This window comes from Desmodus rotundus, chromosome 1 (assembly GCF_022682495.2).
Source record: "Desmodus rotundus isolate HL8 chromosome 1, HLdesRot8A.1, whole genome shotgun sequence".
In the NCBI taxonomy this organism is placed as follows: domain Eukaryota; kingdom Metazoa; phylum Chordata; class Mammalia; order Chiroptera; family Phyllostomidae; genus Desmodus; species Desmodus rotundus.
Window position 1 is genome coordinate 9,714,469 of NC_071387.1, and position 17,732 is coordinate 9,732,200.

General features: G+C 36.9%; 1 protein-coding gene across 9 annotated transcripts in view; it reads left to right on the plus strand.

Annotated features, from left to right (window-relative positions):
• STRBP (spermatid perinuclear RNA binding protein) overlaps nucleotides 1–17,732 on the plus strand; it is a 122,402-nt gene that overhangs the window by 70,823 nt on the left and 33,847 nt on the right. For all 9 annotated transcript variants that reach the window (XM_053920884.1, XM_053920886.1, XM_053920861.1 and 6 more), the window contains 6 exons: nucleotides 2,016–2,160; nucleotides 9,584–9,675; nucleotides 10,206–10,301; nucleotides 11,375–11,486; nucleotides 12,143–12,240; nucleotides 15,409–15,520. In XM_053920884.1, the coding sequence (XP_053776859.1) occupies nucleotides 2,016–2,160; nucleotides 9,584–9,675; nucleotides 10,206–10,301; nucleotides 11,375–11,486; nucleotides 12,143–12,240; nucleotides 15,409–15,520 (655 nt within the window). The remainder of the gene's footprint in view (nucleotides 1–2,015; nucleotides 2,161–9,583; nucleotides 9,676–10,205; nucleotides 10,302–11,374; nucleotides 11,487–12,142; nucleotides 12,241–15,408; nucleotides 15,521–17,732) is intronic.

The window sequence follows — 17,732 nt, forward strand, 5'->3', positions numbered from 1 at the left end:
GCCTGAACTCTTAAGATCTATAAGGAAAATGATGAGAAACATTCCAGTTAAGTATAGCGAATTTAGTTCCCAACAGTGAAACCAGCTGCTTTGTGTGATTGATAGATCCATTACTATAGGTGTGTGGGTGAAGTGCCCAGATAAAGTGGAGATCTAATTATAGATCCATCTCATTAAATTGTATACGTGTACACACACGCCCAAATATATACATACAAGTACATGCACACATTATTGTTATTATTATTATCATTGTTATTACTAATCATTTTCCAGAAAATTATTTTAAGGATGATTTTCTACTTTTAGGCTTTGCTTCCCCCTTGTTTTCTTGCTGTTTGTGTGGAAAACCAATCTCTGATATGATCTTATTTTCCTATAAGTTTAAAAAAAAATCTTTCTTGTATTTTTTTGGCCCTGACCAGGCGGCTCATTTGGTTGGAGAGTTCATCATGTATACCAAAAGGTTGTGGGTTCAATTCCCAGTCAGGGCACATACCTAGGTTGCAGGTTCAGTCCCTGGTTGGGGCATGTATGGGAGGCAACTGGTGGATATTTCTCTTTCATACTGATGTTACTCTCTTTCTTTCTTTCTCTCTTTTCTCTCTCTCTCTCTCTTGCTCTCTCTCTCCCCCCCCTTCTTCTCTCTCTAAAAATTAATAAAAATATCCTCGGGTGAGGATTAAAAAAAAAGAAAAAAAAATTTTTTGAGCATTTACCACAGCAAAACTTTTCAGTTATCTAAGTACCTTGATTTGTTGAGTTTGTACCAAACTTTCTCTACATATTCTTTTCTAGGTCAATTTTAGAACTTTCTTGAGCAAGGGAGGAGAAAGATGATTGAAACCAGAAATCACTTATAATTATTTTAGTTCAAAACTCTTACCATATGTTTATTACTTTGGATGTGTCTCATGGTGATCTGCATTCATAATTGAAAAATTTAGTTCCCCGGCCAGGTGGTTAGTTGGTTGGGGCATTATCTTGTACGCCAAAAGGTTGTAAGTTCCATCCCCAATCAGGGCACCATACCTAGGTTGTGGGTTCGATCCCTGGTTGGGGCTTGAACGGGAGGCAGCTGATGGATATTTCTCTCTCACATTGATGTCTCCCTCTCTCTTTCTCTCCCTCTCTCCTTCTCTGCCCCTCCCTCCCTTCCTCACTGGTCCTTTCCCCCCTCCCCTTCCTTTCTTTCTCAAATCAATAAACATATCGTCTGGTGAGGATAAAAAAAAAATTTAGTTTGGTTCATTCTCTGATGGACATCTTTAATGCTCTAATAGCAGCAGAATGAATGTGAGCAGTTTTGTGCTTTTTCTCTATATTCTAGTTTTGCCCTTAAATTGTATAGAGTTGTATGTTGAAACAATGTACATTTCCCTGTGGGTGTCAGGTGACTTACCCCATAGTGACAGGCCTCACTGGAGTGACCTCTGAGACCATCGTGAGAGAAGTGAAGTTACTTGTTTATACTCATTTTTTTGCTGGTGAGTGACTATGCAGATATTCTTTTTTATTCATCCTTAATTTGATTCTCTTTAGAAATTTACATAATACTATGTAAAAACCTACTTAATCTTAAATTTACAAATCCTTAGTAAGTAGGAGTTCCTTTTTAGGCTGTTCCGTCAACAAAGGTATTGGTTAAGAGCATTCCTAGCCATTTCCTTCTCTATGATAGTCCTCTGGAATAATTTAATGAACAATAATTTACTTTTTATCACATAATGGTGCTGTTAGTATTTTACTTTCAAATATTAGAAAGAATGGATTTAAATACTGTTTGTAATTGTATAGAGAGTTGACTGTGGTTGGTTTTTGAGGGATGGAGAAAGGATCTGCTGACAAGTTGGGAGGAGAAAGAAATGTTATCTCTAAAGAACTAGTAATGGCTTTATTTACTCTTTTGGCACAGCATTTCTACTTACAACACTTGAAAACTAAGGGGCAATCATTCATTTTTTGAAATTTTAATCTATTTAACTGGGTGTTTTTGAAATCTTGGTGACTTTCAGAAACTCACAGAAGAGAAATATGAAGTGGAACAATGTGTAGATGAGGCATCTATTATAATTCGGAATACAAAAGAGCCCACGCTAACTTTGAAGGTGATCCTTACTTCCCCTCTAATTAGGGATGAATTGGAGAAGAAGGATGGAGGTACATACACGTAAATATTTGTTCTGTTTTTGTTCATGGGGGACCTCTCGAACGCTATGTTAACTGTGCTTTATAGACTTAAGTAACTTTCTTCATTTATCTTATGCCATTTACAAATGTATTTTAAAATTTACTACAGTATTTTAAACAGCTTTGTTCTACATAAATCACTGTATTTTGCAAAAATGTATATATTTGAGATATAAAATATGCTAATTCAAAAACCTGTGCTTATGTCAGGCTTAACTCTTAACTTTTACACTATTTTGGTGTTCAGTTTTCTTTGTCTAGTATTGCATTGTTATTGGTATCATTCAAGCTATTCTATATAGTTTGGCTATTAGGTATGATTTTAGGATTAAATGTGGACCAAAACACTATTTTCAGATTTATTCAGTTATTATTCAAATTACTCATTTGTACATTGATCTTGACTCATAACTCTATATAACCTTGTAAGATTTATCCTTTACTTAACTGCCCATGTGTAAATATATTTTATAATGTAAGAGATCAAAATTAGGGGATTGAATTTTTAAAATAATCTTTAGTAAATTATTTTTCCAGGAGGTTTGTGATCCTGTTAACATTTTGAATGTGATTATGTGTGGGAATTGTGCCTTAAATTAACTTTTTTCTGAAGTTAAAAAGAATTCCTGTGTGGCAATGTCATCCTTGTAAAAGTAGAGTGAGCTACCTATTCAGTTTTGAGAAGTAATGATGGAGCTGAGCTTCTTTTTCTGAGGTTTTTATCCTGTCGTGTTAGCTTGTTTCTGCCTTTCAGTTTTGTCCCTAGAAACTTGCCATGTGGTACTTCTCCTGTGTCAGACCCAGACCGTTGACCAGCTGGCCCCTCTCTGTCCTGGCACTTCAGAGGCGGTGCGGCTCTCTGGGCCAGTGGGGCTCCCTGTTGCTACTTCTTATCACTAGACGTTTAACAGGTCCTGCTTACTCCCCACCTGAAATACCAATGCAGTAAGAAATATTGGTCAGTTCCTTAATTTATTTCAAGTTGATTAAAGGTAGAAAAAGACATTTACCAGTAATGTAAGAACTTTGAGTTCTGGCAGATGTGATAGACTCCTGTTAAAAACGCTTTTGAAGTGACTCAAGTTAGCTATCCCAACCCTACCAATATAAACTAAATACACTTACGAGTTGTAGTTTAGAATTGAAGTGCATCCAGTCTATGATTGGGTTTATTTTTTTATTTTTTATTTGCTGTATATAGTATCTCTAACACCTCTGAAGAACCGATCTTAAATGGCTTAATTTCTTCAACAGCTTTTCAGTTCATCATTAACTGTAGAACTATAAAATGATTTCTGAAGTATCAAGATAATTCTTTTAATTCTGGTAAGCTGTGTTCTACTTGACCTACCTAGTGTAAAACTAACACTTTCTAAGTAGAGTTATAATTATAGGTATTGTGAAAAATTATTTTGAGTATAGAGAGATGAGGAAAAGGCTGAGATTACCAAAGATTATATTAATTATATGTTTGCTTGTAGCTGTAGGCATCCCTTCCATTATGTCTTTGAAAGAATTAAGAGAATGCCAGGCTTCTTTTTTCTTAGGGTTCTGTGTACTTACATGGGATTTTGTCATTGTCTTCAGTGATACCCTTAAGCTTAGTCTGTTGCTTTTATTACTTTAATTTTGTTTAGAGAAACTGAAAACAGATTCTTAGTGTATTGCATCCTTACTAGAAGACCATTTTAGTTATAGGATGGAATTTGTGGTAAAGTTATTCAAGCGCCCAAGACCTCTTTGTGAGCTGAGTCTCATCAGCGTGGTGAACATTGTTGTGTGGGGTAGGTAAGGGGCAAGCGTCGTCGTGGCTGTAATGCTTTATACATGTCACTTCTCATTCTCTCAAAGGGCCCAAAGACTTGCTTTGCTGTTGTCCTTAATTTCCCAGCCCTTCTGACTCATTTGTTTGTTCTCTCTTCTCAGTTGCTCATTTTGTCTAATTTGGGCTTTGTCAAAAACAGTTTTGTTTTGTTTTTTCATATGTGCGAGCAGTTTTGTGTACTCCTGGGCAAATTTGAGGATCCAGCATCACTGAATACTTGAGACCTGGGCTGTACAGTTCTGTAGGACTTGATTCCTCACACTGGACAGACCTCCCCCTCTTGATGCAGTTCTTCCCAGCTGCATGAGGTGAAAGCACAAAATTATTAGGGTTCCAGGAATTTTTAAGACTGAGAGATATCCCCTTTAAAAAAATCTCCACTATGTTCTTTCTCAAAGTTAAAAAATACATTGTAACTTTTTTCAGAGTGTTTTTCTGTAGACTCTCAACTTCTCCTGTCCCACAAAATGGACTGTTTTATGTACATATATCACATCCTTCTCTTTCCTGTTTTCACTTGCCACACATTTGGGTAAAATTTTAAAAAGGGACAAAAAAAGTGTGGTTGAGAGCAGAGAGAACTGGAGGACAGGGACAGGTAAGGTTATCACAGTCTCCTCAGGGCTGCCTCTGCAGGCTGTGTACATTTTCAGGGGCCAGAGCACATAGTGGGTCTCTTGGTATTGTTTCACAGGTATTAGTATTTCACAGGTAAGACCCCCTGAGCTGTCAGTTGTCTTTCCATCTCCAAACCCTTTCCCTGAAGGTCCTGTAGAATTCCGCTTCCCCATTATTACATGCTTCCTGCTAAAGGAGGCATGGGGGCGGGGGGAGCACGGAGCTCGGTGCCTGGCAGTCAGGTTTGATTCTTGATTCCAGTAGATGCTATTATGTGACTTTGGACAGTTTCTTCATTTAAAAAATGTGAATAATAAATACTTAAGATGTTTGAGGCTAAATGAGAGAGTTTATGTAATGTGACCTGTTACAATACCCAGCACAAAAAGCAGTTGCTCAGTAAATAGTGTTAGCTTACAAAAAAGATTTACAGTGCAAACTCCCCCACTCACCCTTCCTCGAGCTCGTAGTGAGAGTGATGTGCATACGACAGGTCCGAAGCCTGAACCTAAAGCCCCATGAAGTGCAGTGTTGGATCGGTATTCTATACTTGCTGCAGTGCTACTAACGGGCTGGGTTGTTTATATAGCTGATGATTCATTGGGGGCAGCTATCTCTCCCCACCCTATCCTTTTCCCCTAGCACCTGGAATGCTACCTAATACATAGTAGGCAATAAAAAAAAATTTGTAGCTAGCATATTGTTTGATTAAATAGGACTGTCCAGTATGTAAGAAGCATTAGTGATACACATTGCAGAACTCAAGCTCTGCTAAGGTATAAAATAACTTACTATTTTATAAGCAGTTTTTCCTGTATGACTTATTTTAACCCTCACAACAGCCATCTGAGGTAGGCTATTGTCCTATGTGAGGAATGTATCACATTGTACACTTACAGCTCCTGCAAGTCCAGAGTGCTGTCCACTCTCCCATGAGTGTCTAGGATGAGTGTTAGGAATGTCTTCGCTGATTTAGTTTCTCTGAGCATCACACAATCTCAGCTTCTTTTGGTGCTTGCGATTTTAAATCAGAAGTATGTTGTGAGGGTGATAAATCAGCTGTTTATTATATTTACAATGCAATTTGAAACCAGGTGGATAGGGAAACTACAGACACTCTTGTGGCTGAGGCTAAGACAAACCTCTGTCCTTGGGGGAGTATTGGGGGAGACCTGCCTTGGGAGGGTCACAGAGAAACTGCCCAAGAGTCCCTTTTCACGTGTTGGTACCAGTGCTGACTTCCGACGCATGAGTCCTGCTAGGTGAAGGCATTAGAGTCTCACAACTGGGATTATAACAATGCTGCAGGTTTTACTTCCCTGCCTCCCCCAGCTGCTAGACCTATGTTATCCAGTGCAAAACCTTTAGTCATTCTCTTTTCAGTGGCCAACTCTCCTCTGAGGCATTGAAAAAAAGTCACACTGAGTGACATTTTTACCGTAAATTAGGAGAACAGAGCTCTCTCTGATCTACTTTAGTACTACATTCTTTACCTGTACACATTATTGTGGCCTGATGTTTTGCATCAGGACTGTGGCTTGGAGCATAATGTCTGCTCTCCACAAAGCCTCAAGGAATTGAAAGAAGCGGCTGCTAGGATATCTTGAGGCTAATTAGAAAATTCTATCAGCATGTGCTCAGTAGCTCAGTTACATCCATACTGTCAAGGAGGCCTTCGTGATAACCCAGCTCATTATTTTACCTTTGAAGAGCTCAGGTTCCAGACATATAACTCCTGTTTAACAGTCATGTTCTGGCTTTTCTCTGCCCCATGTCCAGGCTAGTGTTTTTGTTAACGGGAAGACAGTTAGCTTTCGTGTAATAAATTGAGAGAAGCTGACCAACATTTCCTGTAGGACAGTGTGTTTCTGGTCACTGCTAACCTCTAACCAAATAAAGTTAGGCTTAATATACTTATTTTCCAGCGCTTATGTTGTTCAGAATGTTTTACGTACGTTCATGCCCTGGTGCCACGTTACTGAGCAATACATTTTTAAAAGCTGATTTTCTTTGCTTTTTGGCTTTTTTGTCCTCCTAAAGCCCGTGCCCCATACTAGTTCCTATCTGTTCTACTGGTCACTGTAGGAAAAACATGAAATGTCTCACAGTTCCATTGTTTCTAATTTAAAGACTCCAAGATGCCTTTTATCGGAAAAGCTTTGCTTCCCCACAAAATTGAAACACCTACATTGAAGTTCATACAAAAATGTTAAACTTGAGGTTCTGCTATGAGAAGTGGCAGTGTTTTTCCAGCAGCAGTTCTATGATTGCCACATTGAGTAATTTTTCTTAATGAAAATATTTAAAACTGGCCCTGGCTGGTATGGCTCAGTGGATTGAACGCCGGCCTGCGAAGAAAAGTGTCGCTGGTTGATTCCCAGTCAGGACACAGGCCTGGGTTGTGGGCCAGGTCAGGCAACCACACATTGATGTTTCTCTCTCTCTCTTCCTCCCTTCCCCTCTATCTAAAATAAATAAATAAAATCTTTAAAAAAGAAAAAATATATAAAACTGTATATTATTAATATATAAAGGAAATAGAGAAGCAGGACTTATAAGTAGTACTGTAGTACCATATAAATTTATGTTGTTTTAAAATAAGAAACTTTGAGGAAGGTAAAATAAGATGAATTATTATATTTTCTCTACTATGTCCCATCTCATGAATATGGAAACGTTTTGGATCTTTTTGCTTTTGACTGTCAGAGCATGAAGAAACATGGCCGTTCCGATGGTGGTGTGATGGAGAATCTGATGCAAGTCTTGTTCACTGCCTGTCCTCCGTCGGTTTTTAGGAGGAGCTACTGCCTCCAAATGTTGACTCTCTGTAGCAAGCTGATACCTCTGTTGTTTTTTAAATAAGAGTTTGTGGTTATGATCTGACTTTAGGGATGAAAGAATTTATGTAAATATTTTTGCCATTGCCCCCCTTTAAAAATATCTGTGTTGCAATGAGCATGAGATGTTATTTTTGTAAGTTTTAACCACTGGACAGAAGTACCAGAAATCTCAAAAAGAGTTTAGGTTTGCCCTGTCTTTTCCTATTCAAACTTCTGCTTCACTCCTCTCTTCCGTTGCCCCCCTCTTCCCAACATTACTTGGTAAGATGATAGAATAAAACTAAGCTTCCCTTATTCTTAACTTAAAGACTAAGATCTTGAAAATTAAGTTCATACCTTTTCTTGGGATTACATTACTTAGCAGTCAGTCAACTTTTGTCATGTCTAACTTTTAAGAGCTTCTAATCGTTATAGCAGTTTGTGATCTGGTATGTGAGCTTTACATAGGTGCTTGCGTTGATCGTAGTTACACGTTTTGATGTTACAGCACTGAAGTGAGTGAGTTGTGTGTTTTGTGTCATAAAGACAGAACTGAGCAAGCCCAGGAACTAGATCACCTGTGAAGTGAATATCCATAGTGTATTTGTTTATGATTACAAGTAAATCTACATTAATCCGTCTTTTTGAGGCTTCCCATATTGTGAGTGAAAGAGCGTAGTGAGACGAGACCCTGTGTTGTGAATTTATTGGCAGAGGTTAATATGAGTGTCTGTGAATGGCAGAGGTTAATGTGAATTAATTGGCAGAGAAACAATGCAAATGTCTGGTGTAGAGCTCACCTGGTCAGAAAATAAGTGTGTAGCACTTCAGCCTTTAGAGTGTTGCAGCCTATAAAGAGAACCCCAATTTTTCCTCTAATAGATTTGTTTTCTATTAGGCATTATGCCTTCAGTTTTAGTTAATGGCAAGCTACCAATTGTAATATATAGTAAATTTGTCATAATAGAATCTTGTAGTAAATCAGGAAACCAAAAAGTATCATCTGTCTCTTATTTTAAAATATTTACATTGTATCAATTGTCCACACAAGCATACAACCAAGTCTGAATCATGATTATACTAGTAAAAAGTGTTGGTGGACTTTCCTGCATCTAAGAGTTCTTAAAAGAGAATGGTAAATCTGACTTAATTGGATTAGACAAAGAATTACTCCCTAAGAAACATTTGTATATATGTCTTGTGCATTTAAATGATGCAACAAGTCTTCAAAATGTTGAAAAACCCACTTTGTAATAGTTTAGAGGGAATATATTTGGCTCTCTAAACTTGGATTTAGTATCATGAGATGTTTTCTCAATTATGGATGTTTTTCAATAATCACATGTTTGAATTTTTCTGTTTTGGGCCATCTAATTCATCTTTAAAATGTTAAGGCAAGTCAAATAGCTATAATTAGGTAATATTTTTTGCAGCCTTTCAAAAAAAGGTGTATAATATAAAACTTGAAATGTACTTCAGTGTATTTCACATTTGTAGGTTTGATAATTTTGATTTAGAAAAGAAATAATGAGGGAACTCAAAGGTGACACTTGAACAGTTTTCATCAATGGGGTAAAGTTTCTGTTAATGGTTATTTTGTTAGACGAGTTTATTTAGTTATAAAAAAAAAGTAAAATTTCTATATGCAGTGTATTCTTAGTAGATCTCAAATTGATTACATAAAACAGCCCCAGTTTTCCTTAAGACTTGGTTAGTGATTAAGATTCCTTCTATAAAGAATAGTTGTTATTGCTGTTGGTCCCAGCTTTCCGGTCTTCGCACCCTGCCACAGAAAAAGTGCTACGTGCCTATTTTGTGCCTTGTGATGTTCTACACGTGCTTAATGAGACCCCAGGTTGTCCGCAGCAGCGGCCGTTGCTTTGCTTACCGCGCGAATGCCTCTGCGCTCCTCTCGCACTCGTGCGCAGGATGGCCCCTAAGGACTTTTTACCTAAGTAATCACAGTGCATGCAGTTTTTTACAGAAACAGCAAAACCAGGCCACGAAATCTTCTGGGAGTCTTATTGGTTCACTCAAATGCTGCTCTTTTTAAAATTTTTGTTGTTTGGTAATGTGACAGGAACCGCTTGGTCAAAGTTTATGTCTCTCTCTGTCCCATTTTCCCCATTAGAAAAGGTTACGATGAAAGACCCTCCGGACTTACTGGACAGGCAGAAATGTCTGAACGCCTTGGCGTCTCTCCGACATGCCAAATGGTTTCAGGTTAGCTCTTTTTTGTTATTTTACTGTTACTGTAGCCTTGTGTAGGTTTCATTTGGAAGACCTGACCCTTAATGGTTTCTGCATAAAGTATGGAATGTGGGTACTCTCTACCTTTAGGGTCACTTGAAGGAGTAAATTAGTTAATTTAGGCAAAGTGCCCAGTATAGCTTCTATTGCAGTTGATGTTTAATTATCATATAATCCTTTTTGACTCAGTGCTCTGCATTTCAAATGGTGGCTTGTAAAGTGTAAACATGGATGAGAAAGTTTAAGTGTTAAGATCGATCATTGCCCGGAGTGAGGTTACCATGAGGTTCTAAAAGCCATTTTAATCATATGCTTCCTTTACTTTAAAACGTGCCTTTCTGAACTGTAGTTTTATTACTTTTAATAACTTGATTAAATTTTTTTTTGACAACTGATGAATGACTGGCTAATTAGTATTCACTTTAAAGAGCCTATCCATGACCAGTTGCTGAAGTGTGGAATGGATTTCAACAAGGATACTGGAATGATTTTGTTTGTTGTAGGCAAGGGCAAATGGATTAAAATCATGTGTAATTGTGCTTCGCATTCTGCGTGATTTGTGCAACAGAGTCCCCACATGGGCACCATTAAAGGGATGGGTGAGTACTTAAATTTAGTTAAAAGCAAATTCTGAAGCTATACTGTAGAAATTACATATTACTGTGAAATGGCTATATTCTGAGTTAGCTAAGGTATGCATTGCCTGTTGTTCTGGAAGAATTATGCATCTTTTTATATGACTTCTTTTTTATGCATATAGCTTGTCTCTTTTACCTTATCATAATACATCTCACAGAGCCTGAGATATTTTTTTCTGACAAAAAATTTCCACACCTGTTAGAAGCGAATTCTGTGGAACTTTGCTCTGCGCTGGTCACTACTGCCCATGAGAACCTCCCTGACCAGCACTTGTCTCTGTCCACACTGCTTCCATTGAGACAAAAATGACATGATATGTTGGTATAAGGCTCCCCTATGTTCTTTTTCTTTGAGTACAGACACTTAAAAATAAATGTGTTAGGAATTAAAGTCAGATTAAATGTACTTAATCTGTTTAGTTCATTTTACCTGTCTATGGGCATAGTTTATAAATGTGTATTTCAAAACTTAATTAATTTGGAAATTAGTATGCCTGACCTACTCAAGACCAAAATTAAGAACATTATAAAACAAACAAAGCTGTAAAGGGTCATTTAAAATTAATATAGTAATTATTACTTCTAAATAATATCAGTTTTTAGTACTTGGGGCAGGCTATCTGAAACGAAGTCTTATTGTGGGGTGCATGCTTCCTATGTTGTGTGGGAGATAGGTAGGCTGGGTTTGGACATTGATTAGTTATTAGCTATTACTAATGTATATGAAGGCTTGTTATATATCTTTGTCACATCAGTTAGATGACCATAATTCTTAAGTGATGTTTTCAGGGTTCTGAAAATAAGGGTTTTATAACAAAATGTCTTCTGAATATATTTTGTCAAAAATAGTTGATTTTAAAACACTAGTTGGGGTAAAAGTTGATCATCAGAGGGGGAAAGTTAATTGAACCTTAAATGATAAATTGATTTTCACATTTTTGCCTTCATTGTAGATAGAAATGTCAGCTCACGTTTAACTGGAATCCTTTTTAACACTTGATGCATGTACTAATTTGTAATTTAATATCTTCTAGCCACTAGAGCTTATATGTGAAAAGTCTATAGGTACTTGTAATAGACCTTTGGGCGCTGGGGAGGCCTTGAGACGAGTAATGGAGTGTTTGGCATCTGGAATACTACTTCCTGGTAAGGGTTTTAAACTCCGGAGGCAGAAGAATCAGAAAAATCTCATTTTGGTTTATTTTTCTAAATATGTGTTAAATTTGCCCTCTGCACAGGAGAGTGATGTGTGGGAGTTGTGTTGCTTGGAATTTTAGGAAAGAGGATGTTTGAATGTTGGAATAATGCTATAAAACTCTTTCAATAAATGTAATTTATATTTTATATATACTAACATAAATGGTACTAATAAGGTATTATGTCTGCTTATGAATTTGCTTTACTTAGAGCTCTGAATTTGAAAATGCAGATATTTGGTTAAAATGTAATGTTCACTCTGTTTGTAGTCTGGTCTTTAATTTTGAAAAATTAAATTTGGTCTTATTTTCCATATGTAATCCCTTTAAAGATTTGGGATGATTCATCGTGCTGTTTCTAAACTCTCAAGAGTAAGACCCAATTTTGGCCTTAGATACGGAAGTGACTTCCAGTTAAATGAGGACATTTAAGTGCTAACATTGAAAATGTGGATTGTCCTTTTTACTCTATTTAATTAAGCAGATGTAATTTCTCAGTTTTTTCCCTCTTTGTTCTTTCTTTCTTCACTCTCTTTTGTGTTAGATTGTTGAATTCTAAACTCAGTTCTAAATGGCATTTGTGTTTTTCTCTTGCCTTTGCAAAAGGGGGTCCTGGTCTTCATGATCCTTGTGAACGGGACCCGACAGATGCTCTGAGCTATATGACCATCCAGCAAAAAGAAGATATTACCCACAGTGCCCAGGTAGAAGATGGGGCCTGTCAGTGTGGTCTGTGAGAGCAGGGGTGTCCAACCTGCGGCCTACGGGCTACACATGGCCCACAAAGGCTATGGTGTGGCCCAACACAAAATCGTAAATTTACCTAAAACATTTTGAGTTTTATTGTTGGTTTGGTTTTTTTTTTTCTTTTTTTTTGCGATTACGTGTCTCAGTGTCATGGAAAAAAATGTACATATGCTCTTGCTCTTTGTACTCATGTGTGCCCTCAGTTTTATGGTGATGTGTGGCTTCCAGTGTGTTATCTTCCAAGTGCAGACAGTGGCTTTGACACTATCAGATGTTACATGTGCTCGTGGTGACGTAGCGAGGCAGTGATTATCAATAATATTTCAGCCTGCCATTGCAACGTTAGGCATTTAATGTTATTTAGAAGTCAGGTAAGCATTCTTACTTGGTTATCAAAGGTACTTCCACACTTTGGCAGTGTCTCATGCATTGCCTGCCATGCTTTACAATCGACCCTCTGCCTTGCCTTGTATCAGCAGCCAAGAGGGCTGTGGATGGGCCCAAACCTTGCTTTCTATTTTCCTGTCAATTAATTTTCATAATAAAAGTAAATAAAGTCCCTTATCTATTACTATTTTTTTAATCCCAACATGGCTTCTACAACATCTCAAAAGAAAAAAGAATCCAAAAAAAGAAAAATTACAGATGAAGGAAGGTTGTTCGATGAAAAGTGGACAGGTGATTACTTTTTTGTTGAGGCATATAGTAAGGCACTCTACTTAATTTGTAGAGAATTTGTGCAAGTTTTCAAAGACTATTATTTGAAAAGGCATTATATGCAAAAAACCCCTGCCAAATTCAGTGCATACGAAGGATTGTGACATAAGAACAAAATAGCGTAACTGAAACAAAGTCTGTCTTCTCAACAAAATTTTTTTCCAAAAGTTAAACTTGGGTGGATTCCATTATAAAAGCTAGTTGTGTTGTGGCACATTTTAAAAAACATATTTATTTTTAGAGAGAAGGTGAAGGGAGGAAGAAAGATAGGGAGAGAAACATCAATGTGTGTCTGCCCCTCATGCACCCTCTACTAGAGGCCTGGCCCACAATCCAGGCATGTGCCCTGACTGGGAATCGAACCGGTGACTCTTTGGTTCGCAGACTGGCACTCAATCCACTGAGCCACACCAGCCAGGGCAACATATTTAATAGCAAAAAAATTAAAACCATTTACTGATGGTAACTTTATTAAGCAATGTATAAAAAGCTTGGCAGATGTAATTTGCTCTGAAAAAAAAGGGGGATATTTTTCAAATCAGTTTGTGTCACCAGACTATAGCCAGGCAAATTGAAGAAACTGGAAAACCTATCGAAAGAAGTTTGGACAATAAAGCTGCTAATTTAAAATGTTATGCTTTGGCGATGGAGGATAACACTGATGCTATAGGTACAGTTCTCAACTTGCCATTTTTATTAGAGGTATTGATGACAAACATAATGTCACTGAAGAAATGGTTTCTTTAGTGCCATTAAAAGACACAACTAAATCATGAGTTTTATACGAAGCAATAAAAAATACGTTAACGCGATTTTCTTTGTCCATTGTCAGCATATCTGGTAGAGTTACTGATGGTGCCCCGGCAATGGTCGGGAAAAGAGAGGGGCTTGTAAAATTAATAGGAGATGATACAGTTGCTGCCCAAAACTCACATTTGATGAAGTATCATTGCATAAGTACATCAAGGAAATTTATGCACAGAAGCTTTAAAAATGGATAACGTCATGCAAATCTTCATCAAGACTGTGAATTTCATAAGAGCCAAAGGATTGAATCATTGCTAATTCCAGGAATTCCTTAAAAGTACTGACACTGGTTATGGCTACATCATATACTTTTCAGAAGTAAGATGGCTAAATCAAGGCCAAATGTTGAAAAGATTTTATGATTTGTGACATGTTATCAAGTCAGTTATGGTATGAAAAAACAAATTTTTGCCAGAACTTGATGGTGAAAACTGGCTTACAGATTTAGCATTTTTAGTGGATTTAATTGCTCATTTAAACGAGTTAAAAATACATCTTCAAGGTGAAAACCAATTTATCAATATCATGTTTCCAACCATAACAGCATTCCAAATGAAATTGAAATTGTGGCAAGTTCAAATTAAGGCAAACAATTTTATGGATTTTGACACATTGGCTACACACATTCCTGTGAGCAGCAAAAAATATGCAGCCGTGGTTTTTGATTTGATACAAGAAGTTGAAAACAGATTTCAAGATTTCTGGGAAAATAATCAATATTTTGCTATATTTGTGACTCCATTTTCAGTAGACATAAATATGTTACCTGCCAATTTTCAAATGGAATGTACAGAGCTACAATCTGACATTCAACTCAAAATTTAATCATATCTCTTTACTGGACTTTTATAGGTCCTATCTTCCCAGAGACAAAAGTCCCTTGTTTCACAATCACCCCTTATTCCTGTCATTGCTATTTGGCAGCACCTACATTTGCAAGCAACTAATTTCAAGAATGAATACAGTAAGTCTAAAATAACCAAAATATCTGATGAGCACCTAGAGAACTCATTGAGAATTGCAACTACTTCTATCAAACCAGATATTGATGCACTAGTTTCTCAAATACAGTGTCAAACATCCCACTAGTTTTATGCTGACATCTTTATCTTTTATAATAAAAAATGTTTTAAAAATTAGTGACATTTTATTACTTAGATATGTACATTTTCTGTATTAGTGATCACAAACTTGGGACCTGCTCAGCGATTTTAAAAGATTGAGAAGTCTGCTGCATAATTAGGGTTATTATGTGAGGAATTGTTTTTTGCTTATCTGTGGTGGCAAATACCATGAAAATTATGCACAGATTTTTTTTGCTCATCAGTTTTCATTAGTGTTTGTATATTTAATGTGTGGCCCAAGGCAACTCTTCTTCCAGGGTGGCCCAGAGACGCCAAAAGGTTGGACACCCCTGTATTAGAGGGATATCATCACTTTATTTTCTGAATTGTTCTATTTAAACACTTTTTTCTTGTCTGTTCTTAGGGACTTTTCCATCGTAACATTAGCGTTTAATGGATAGTCTTTTTACGTAGGTGTTCTAAGGGCTTTAAAAATGGCTGTTGAAATTTGAATAAATATAATCTTTTGTTCTTCAGCATGCACTAAGACTGTCAGCCTTTGGCCAGATTTATAAAGTGCTGGAGATGGACCCCCTTCCATCTAGTAAGCCTTTTCAGAAATACTCCTGGTCAGTCACTGATAAAGAAGGTGAGTGTAAAAGTTCTTTTATTGCTGTTGGACATTGGCAGTGGTAGAAATGGTCATGAAATGCATCTCTTGTTAGAGCTGAGGGAACTTCATAATTGTTAATTTGATGTTAACTACACTTACCGTGGTGATCATTGCACAATATATATAAATATTGAATTATGTTGTATGCCTGAATTTAATACAATGTTGTCTGTCAGTTACACCCCAATTAAAAAAATTGTTAATCCAAGTCACGTATAAGGAAGTTTATTGCTTTTCTTCTTGACTTTCTGCTCTTTTGTCCCATCTATGACATCATCTTGCTATTGTTTATTCTTATTAGGGATGAATTCACTTGGCTGTGTTGGCCACATTTCACTGCTGCATAGATGTGGGGACCATACTTTGAGAACCCTGGTCTAAGAGAAGAGATAGGTCATAAACTGGGAGGAAATGTTATCACTGTGCTCAGAAATGTTACATAACCAAGAAAAAGAAAACAAAAATATAAAGGAAGAGAAAAGTGTATTGGAGAATTTAGGACTGTCTTCCATTTGTACTAGTTTGTTTGAACTCAGATTTCAGCAGAAAGAGCATAGGCTTTGGGGTCAGTATGACCTGGGTTCCTGTCATAGCTCCACTACTTACTAGCTTTAGGCCTTGAGCACTTAACTGATCTGTCATGAGGGATATTACCCTCACTGTATTGGCTATTGACAGATTAAGATGCCTGACTCAGTGCCTTGAATACAGTGGACGCCAACGTGAATGTACTCATTCTCTTTAGGCCACAAAAAAATTCCCCCAACCCGCCTTTATCTTGCAGTATACTAGAAGGTGGGGTGTTTAACACTGGTTACTCTTCATCTGGGACCCACCCCCCCCCCCCTCACAGTTGATATTCTGATAATTTTTGTGTGATAAAAATAGTGTACTAGCCCAATCTGTTTATTTAGACAACAGCATTCCAGTGGGTCTAAAGACTTTTCTTGAAGTTCACAAGATCAAAACCATTTCATAGTAATACTAAGTCATTTTTTTGGTCTTTTTCACTCTTTCTTTCATGAGTGTACAATTTTCAAGAGGCTGCATTTGACATGTGATGGCATCATCACGCTTGGTGGCTGGTGGCAGAATTTTTGTATGTTCTTATATTAACATTTTTTTTTGCTTCAGTTTCTAATATGTTCACTATTAATAGATATTATCCACAAAATAAAGCTCTTTGGGAACTCAGTGTTCAAGAGGGTAAAATGGTTCTGAAGTTAAAAAGTTTGCGAATCAGCCCTGACCGGTGTGGCTCAGTGAATCAAGTGCTGGTCTGTGAATCAAAGGGTCACCAGTTCAATTTCCAGCCAGGGCATATGCCTGAATTGTGGGCCAGGTCCGAAGTAGGGGTCCCATGAGAGGCATCCACACATTGATGTTCCCCTCTTCCCTACCCTCCCCCTCTCTCTCAAAAAAAAAAAAAATCTTAAAAAAAAAAAAGTTTGAGAATCACTGCATTACAGTGTAAACTCCTTAGGGGTAAGGAGGAGTCCTCCAGATCGTTATTATAAGCCAGTGCTCAAGAAATATTTGTGGAATGAACACCAATTTATTCAAGAGGGTATTCACAAAGCAGTGAAGAAGTTCTGAAAGGGATTCCCATGGCCAGCTGACATTAAGCACTGTCTGTGGAATGAATGATTGAATAAAAAATTCAAATGTATACAGAGTCTTAAGATTAGTAATGGGAAATTTGTTCTAGTCACTGAATTCATAGTAGCTCTTCTGGCTTTATATTTTTTCTTTCACTAGACATAAAAAAGTATATCTACTGTTGTGTGGCTTAGATTTTCTTATGGAGGTCTCAGTCAAAAAAATCACAGCATAGGTTACATGTGTCCAGGAGATATTTGCATTACTGGTATGTGCTGAAATGTGAGGAAACAAATTAAAAACACTTGCAAACTTGCCTTTATTATATTTACATAACAAACTACATGATCTTTTATTTTCAGTTACAATGTAGAAATTACTAAAGAAAGATAAACACATAAAAAATAAAAGTTCTTTTTAAATAATAGAAACATGGATATTGCTAAAAAAAAATCTCTTGGATTATCGAATCGATGCATTTTTCCAGCCATTTTCAACAGTAAATGAAAGAAGAAAACAGAACACTGACTTCAAAGTTAGCAAAAAAAATAAAATAATAACTACACCAACATTGACTTCACAGTTCTCT